Here is a 6,916-nt window from a genome sequence, read left to right as displayed (position 1 = left end):
CTGTGGCTTGGGGTGCCACTGCCGGTTACATGGCGGCTTTCCGACATGTCGCCTTTCCGACGTTAACGAACCCTATACCTAACCCTCACCCTAACCCTAACCGCACGCGGAAGCCACTAGTCGGAGTGGCGAGATGTCGGCATGGAAGACGGTTACCCCACTGCCTTGGGCTGGTTGGCCAGTCCCCCCTGTCCCTTGGTAAGCCTCGGCACTGAGCCCTGTAGAAGTAAATTGATCTTACTTACAGTGATACATCTTAGCCTGTGGCTGCATCATTATTAAATACTCTGACCTGGTATTGCATTTTCTTGGCATATGTGTGTGTGTGTGTGTGTGTGTGTGTGTGTGTGTGTGTGTGTGTGTGTGTGTGTGTGTGTGTGTGTGTGTGTGTGTGTGTGTGTGTGTGTGTGTGTGTGTGTGTGTGTGTGTGTGTGTGTGAGAATAAAACTGAGTACCATTTGCATTGATCCACATACTGTATCTGCCTTTATTATTTACGAACCTTGTGGGGAGTGATATCCTTGTCTTCAGGTGGTTTAATGTAATTAGATTCTAAACACTATTTCCTAGGGTGCAGTCCCCTAGGTGGCGTAGTTGGCTATACCTTAATTTATACCGCCTTCTTGCACAATCATACTTCATGAGTCACACAAATTATTCAAACACATTTTTTTAAAGATTCAATTGTGTATTTTAGAATATGTTTTTACATTATAATGGAAAATAAGTGTGTGTGTGTGTGTGTGTGTGTGTGTGTGTGTGTGTGTGTGTGTGTGTGTGTGTGTGTGTGTGTGTGTGTGTGTGTGTGTGTGTGTGTGTGTGTGTGTGTGCATATATATATATATATATATATATATTTGCCACGAACATGTTGATGACCCCTGAGTTCAGAAGGAGCTATTTGCTACCACGACAAAGGAGGGCAGAACTGGACAAGTAAAGCTGGTTGTCGTTAGTTGAGAGACAATGTTTCAAAGTGTCTATAACACTCACAATCATAATCCATGGTAACCCTCCATCCACAGCCTAGGACCTCCTCCAACCTAGAAGTTAACTCACCTCTGATCAAAGTTAGGTGCCTTTGCATTAAATTATTGTGACACTGCATTCAATTAAAATCCTGGCATGCCCTTCATAAATCACTCATCATGTTCATATCTTTTTTGTCTCTCAAGTTTCCTTGTTGCAGTGTGCCATTAGCATTTTATCCTTGATGTTTCCGTGAGAAGCATTTAACATGTCATTATTATGTGTAATAAACCAAAACCCTCCATCCACAGCCTAGGACCTCCTCCAACCTAAAAGTTAGCTCACCTCTGATCAAAGTTAGGTGCCTTCGCATTAAACTATTGTGACACTGCATTCAATTAAAATCCTGGCATGCCCTTCATTAATCACTCATCATGTATCCTTGACGTTTCCGTGAGAAGCATTTAACATGTAATTATTATGTCTAATAAATCAAAACAAATCAAGTGTAGCTTGTAGGGTGTGTTTTTCCATTGTTACGTGTGCATGCCATGGACTTTCTCATGAACAGAGAATACCCGATCACCTTAATGGAGTCTTTTGAAAAGCCAGCAATCTCTATTAACCATATGATGTATAATATGTAGGCCTACATGATGATTGATTTGAAGGGCATGCCAGGATTTTAATTGAATGCAGTGTCACAATAGTTTAATGCGAAGGCACCTAACTTTGATCAGAGGTGAGCTAACTTTTAGGTTGGAGAAGGAACCAGTCTGATTGAGTGTTATTATAGTTGTTATTGTCATTAATGGACACTTTGAAACACTGTCTCTCAGCTAACGACACCAGCTTTACTCGTCCAGTTCTGCCCTCCTTTGCCTTGGTAGCAAATGGCTCCTTCTGAACAGATGACATGCCTTCTGTTTTTGCTCTTTTCCTGCACCATTTTCTCACTGTGGTCCCTCACATGCCGTTGACTTTTATAAAATGTGCCACGGACATACACGTCTTGCCACGGACACGTTTGTCCGTGTACGGACATGTTGATGACCTCTGTCTGTTACTGCTGAAGCATGCATGTTACTGCATCAGCTGTTCTCACCTCAAATGTTCTCAGGTACATAATTTAGTACATTTTGATCCTCACCTGCCTTATCTGTTTTATTTGATAACGTAGAAATTTGCACTGAAGAAAGTCCTACAGTACATGGACTGAAGCTGTCAAATTAAATTGTAGTTACTTTGCCCTCATCTTAAAGTTAACGTGTGTAACGGGTGTTTGTGGTATGATGCAGGGATAACAGGATAGCTGGGCACTAGGGACATCTGGGCACCTTGATGTAAAATTGGCTTTTCTTTTCTTTTTTTCTTTTTTTAGAATAGGCATACCACAAATTACATTAAAACACCTTACACACATACATTGTCTGACCCTCAGAACATAGATATAGACACTTTATTTTTCAGTTTTGCTTGCCTTGTTATAGAGTTATTGAAGAAATTGTTCAACATTGGCAGCGATTTCTTTAATGCAAATTAGAAGGTTGAAAACAATAACATTTGTTTGGGAACGATGTTATTCAGATTCAGCGCCCTTGAATTATGTAAAATATTCATCTTCCCATTTTTCACCCACAAATGCCTCTTTTTTTCTGAAATCTCTCCTATCTAAGGGATTAGTGGCAGTGCCCACCTGGCTGTAATTGCCATGGGGTTATGGGCAGTCCAAGGGGCAGTCCAAGCACACGTGTGGATCTGCAGGTATTTGTGACTTGTGAGTGAATCTCACCCAAAGAGTGTGAAGTCTCAAAACTGAATGCGTGTGTTGGTGTACTCACAAATGCAGATTCAACAATTCACACGCAGAATTGATGATTTACAAATGATATTTTATGATAGATTCACACACAAGTATAATTATAATATTTTTTTACAACAATTATGAATTCATATTTACAAAAGTCACAAGTAAATAATTTGTGTTTGTAGAATGCAAAACACATTTGTAAATCATGGAAATACATTTGTAAGTCATGGAATATTTGTGCATCATGGTATTGGTTTCACAAATAATTTTGAGACAAATCCCTCCCCATAAACAACATCTGCACCATGAATCAAGCAGAACCCGATATGAAATGGAAAACACAGCTTTTCAGGTAGCTTCTTTGTTTTATTACAACAGAAATACAGCAGTGGGATCCATCCTATTCATTATGTCATCAAACTGTTATTAAAGCACTTAAAATGTCCCCATTATGTGGTTTCTCTAATTGTTACAAATACTGACAGCATGGCTGTTTTTAGAAGAACAGCTACAGAGCTTAACCAGCAGCAATAGACTAAAAGAGGATATTACAATAAGGTATAGTATAAATGTATAAACAATATTAACATTTAGCCTATACGTATTTATCTTGTCAGTCCAAGTACAAACAAACACAAGGAAACGTTTTCTTTGAAATGGAAAGTAATGCATTTACGCATAGGGGATGTTGTGCACGCCCTCCTAAGTGGGCGTGCCATACTGTATGTGTCATATTTAAGTGAAGATAAAAAAGAGGTTGCTCATTTCTCACTCAGCCATGGCCCAGAGAACAGCAACATTGCTGCTTCTCTTTTTCCTACATGTCTGCTCCCCTGGCCGCCTCCCTCTCCGTCCTCCTACCAGTTGGTTTCAACACTGCCGTTCTTCCACCGCCCCCTCCATCACAGCCCTGGAGGTCCTGCCTGGCGGAGGCTGGGACAACCTGAGGAACCTGGACATGGGTCGGGTGATGAACTTCAGCTACACCCAGTGCCAGACCACCGAGGACGGGTACTACCTGGTCCCTGACGAGGTGTTTGTCATCCCCCGGAAAGTGACAAATGTTCAAACCTACGCAGAGATCATCAGTTCCTGGCTGGAGCACAGCAGCTCCACAGCTGAATCCATCAATGTAGAGGCGTCTTACCAAGGTTATTATAATTTCATTTTTTTTACCGTTTATTATTATTTCAACTTGTTTTCAGTTGAGTTTTTACTCATTTTGAAGCACGTTTGCCAGTTTATTATTATTTTTTATTGCAAAGTATTAGTTTAGTTTTTAATTACGTTTGTGTTAGTTTTTTATTGTAATATGGGCTATTTGTATAGAGCAAGACATTTATTCAAGGGATAATTGACTGCGCAGCGGTCATTGTTGAGAAATAAACCCTGACAGGATGATTGAACCCCGCTTATTACACGGCTACTCAATAAATACATTGACCTAAATGTAACAACAAAACGTAGTATTTCCTTACTTACGGTAATTAAAGTATTCGATAAGGTTTATGCCAGGTGCAGCGGCCGTCTGTCTAGCACATTGATGTCAAACTGGTGTTTCGCGGGCCAATTCCGGCCCGCAACGTCATCAAATCTGGCCCACGATGTGATTTTAGAAAACGCCATTTAATACTTCCTTTTAATGAAAAAAAAACGAGAGAAAAAAAAAATACAAAAAAAAAAGTGGCTGGTAGCAGCTTCTAATGCATTGAGGCAGGGTCAGAATACTAGACAAACTTGTTCTGTGAGAACAATGACCAAGCCGTGAAGACACGGCCAAGGTCATTAACATACAGAGGACCATCACCATTCAACTCTACCTGTACTGGAGAGAGCGCTTTTTCAACAGCATCACAAATCCGGTAAAACACCTTTGTATGGAGAAGTATATATCAGTTGCGTCTCATCTGGAGGTTCAGAGAGAGCGGCTGCATTCCTCTCCGCACCCCTCATCGGTCATTATCCAGAAATAACACACCGCTGAATTCAGTGATTGACCAATCAGAATCAAGCATTCAACCAAGCCGTGTAATGTGTTATAAAACTGGCACAGCTACAAAATTACAAGATAGATCTACCCAAAAATACTAGGCTTATGTATGAAATGAATTGACAAAGACAAAAACGAAGGAATTATCTATATGATTTTAGCATAGTAAACTAAACTGTTTTCATTCTGGTTCTAGTTCCATAATTTCAATTCTAGTTTTTGTTATTTCATTAATGATAGGTAACTATCTATATTAATCTTATGTCTTACAGGTGTACAACATGGAGTGACTGCTAAATTCTCTGCTGAACATAAGAGGATGAAAACCAACCAAGTCAAAGACCGCTCTGACACATGCAGAGTACAAGTGAGTTCACTTATGTTCTTTTTTCTTTTTCTTTTTATGTGGTCTTGCAAATGTGGTAAATTATGTAGTTACTAATATACATTTTCCCTTTGTCTCATGCTTTCATTTTCCTAGATACGGAACAACATTTACACAGTTAAAGCTTATCCTGATTTCACTCTGGATCCCCACTTTGTTCGACAAGTAGAGAACGTTGCAGACGCCATTGCAAATAACCAAAGCAGACAAGCCGCCTACCTGTCAGAGAAGATAGTGGCCGACTATGGAACCCATGTGGTAACTAGTGTTGATGCTGGGGCTACCTTAGTTAAAGACGACTACATCAAGTCGTCCTATGTCTCAAGCAGTGACTCCCAAATGACTTCTGTCAAAGCAGCAGCTGGCTTTAAGTTTTTGCTATTGTTTTCAGTTAGTGTAGACATTGGGTTCAAACATGACTCATCAGAGCAGAGCAAATATGACAATAGCATCACTTCTTCCTTCATCGAGAGCCACGGAGGTGCACCCTTCTACCCTAACATGAGTCTTGACGTGTGGCAAGAAGGCACCAAAAATAACCTTGTTGCTATTGACCGGTCTGGGCTGCCACTACACTATGTCATAAACACCAACACGTTTCCCGATCTGCCAGAGCCCACCGTTAACAAGGTGGCTCTCTATCTGCAACAGGCCATAAAGCGCTACTATATGGTCAACACCCACCCTGGCTGTGTTGACATTGACTCGCCGAACTTTAACTTTCAGGCTAATGTTGATGACAAGTCTTGTGTGGGGTCAGCCACAAACCTCAGTTTTGGTGGAGTCTACCAGACATGTGAGGCAGCTGATCCTTCAGACTGCCAGAAACTGCTTCAGAAAAACCCACTTACAGGTGATTACTCTTGTGGTGCACACTACACGTCAATGTGTTATTACGCACAGAGGAGTATAGGTTTTTATTTTTCTATACGAAAGTCCATACATACTGGTGCTACTCCGATGATCCTGCAGTGGACCAAGGGTTTCTGTTTGGAGGTCTCTATGGCAACTCCCTTGAGAATCCTATCACCAAAAGAAGGAGCTGTCCTCAATACTTCACCCCAATTCAATTCCTGACTCTTTCGGCTGATTTAATGATCTGTTTGAGTGATGATTATGAACTTGGTGCCCAAAACGCGGTGCCCTGTGGAGTTTTTTTCAGCTGTGACTCAACAAACCCCTTGGCAGGAGATCAGAATCACTGTCCTCCCTAGTTCAGCCAGCATCAAGCCACAGTCGTTGACGGCTGTGAGATTCTCTACTGCGTCAAGTCAGGACTGTTCCGAGGTAATTATTCGCTGTCCATCCGTCTACCTCCTTTCACTAGACCTCCAGTGATGAGGTTGCTAGACAACACAATCACAGTGATGACAGAAGGGAACAAAACCTGGATCAAACTGAGTTCATCTAAATCATGGATAAGGACTCAGACAGATAATCCTGAGGACTTGATCAAGATGCATGCCCCAGATTCTCCTGATGCACATGGGGTGAGGGCAGGTATAGGGCTGGGGGTCAATGCTTTAGTCAGCTTCATGATTGCAGGTGTGGTGCTCGCAGTAAGATGGAAGAAGGGGTTGCCATTGTGTAAAAAAGACAGCCACAGGGAGGAAGAGACTCTTCCATTGCTTGGGAGCAACAATTAACTTTATCAAGTAGCCTACACAGACATGTATTGTACAGTGAGAGGATAAATGAACACTGGGAAATTGAACTGTTTATTTTTTTCTTCACAAAGAATCTAAATCATTTCTGTTTAAGA

At 41.2% G+C, this 6,916-nt stretch overlaps 1 protein-coding gene across 1 annotated transcript; it reads left to right on the top strand.

Annotated features, from left to right (window-relative positions):
* Nucleotides 1-3,557: 3,557 nt before the first annotated feature.
* LOC311045778 (macrophage-expressed gene 1 protein-like) lies at nucleotides 3,558-6,492 on the top strand (the record flags this gene model as incomplete). The annotated part of the gene is made up of 4 exons (XM_084057829.1): nucleotides 3,558-3,930; nucleotides 5,042-5,136; nucleotides 5,251-6,022; nucleotides 6,317-6,492. 4 exons carry the CDS (start codon nucleotides 3,558-3,560, stop codon nucleotides 6,490-6,492), a joined length of 1,416 nt encoding a protein of 471 aa, XP_083913955.1.
* Nucleotides 6,493-6,916: the final 424 nt, after the last annotated feature.

This window comes from Gymnoscopelus microlampas (genome assembly GCF_963454915.1).
Source record: "Gymnoscopelus microlampas genome assembly, chromosome: 1".
Taxonomy (NCBI): Eukaryota; Metazoa; Chordata; class Actinopteri; order Myctophiformes; family Myctophidae; genus Gymnoscopelus; species Gymnoscopelus microlampas.
This window is presented reverse-complemented; position numbering and strand designations above follow the sequence as displayed.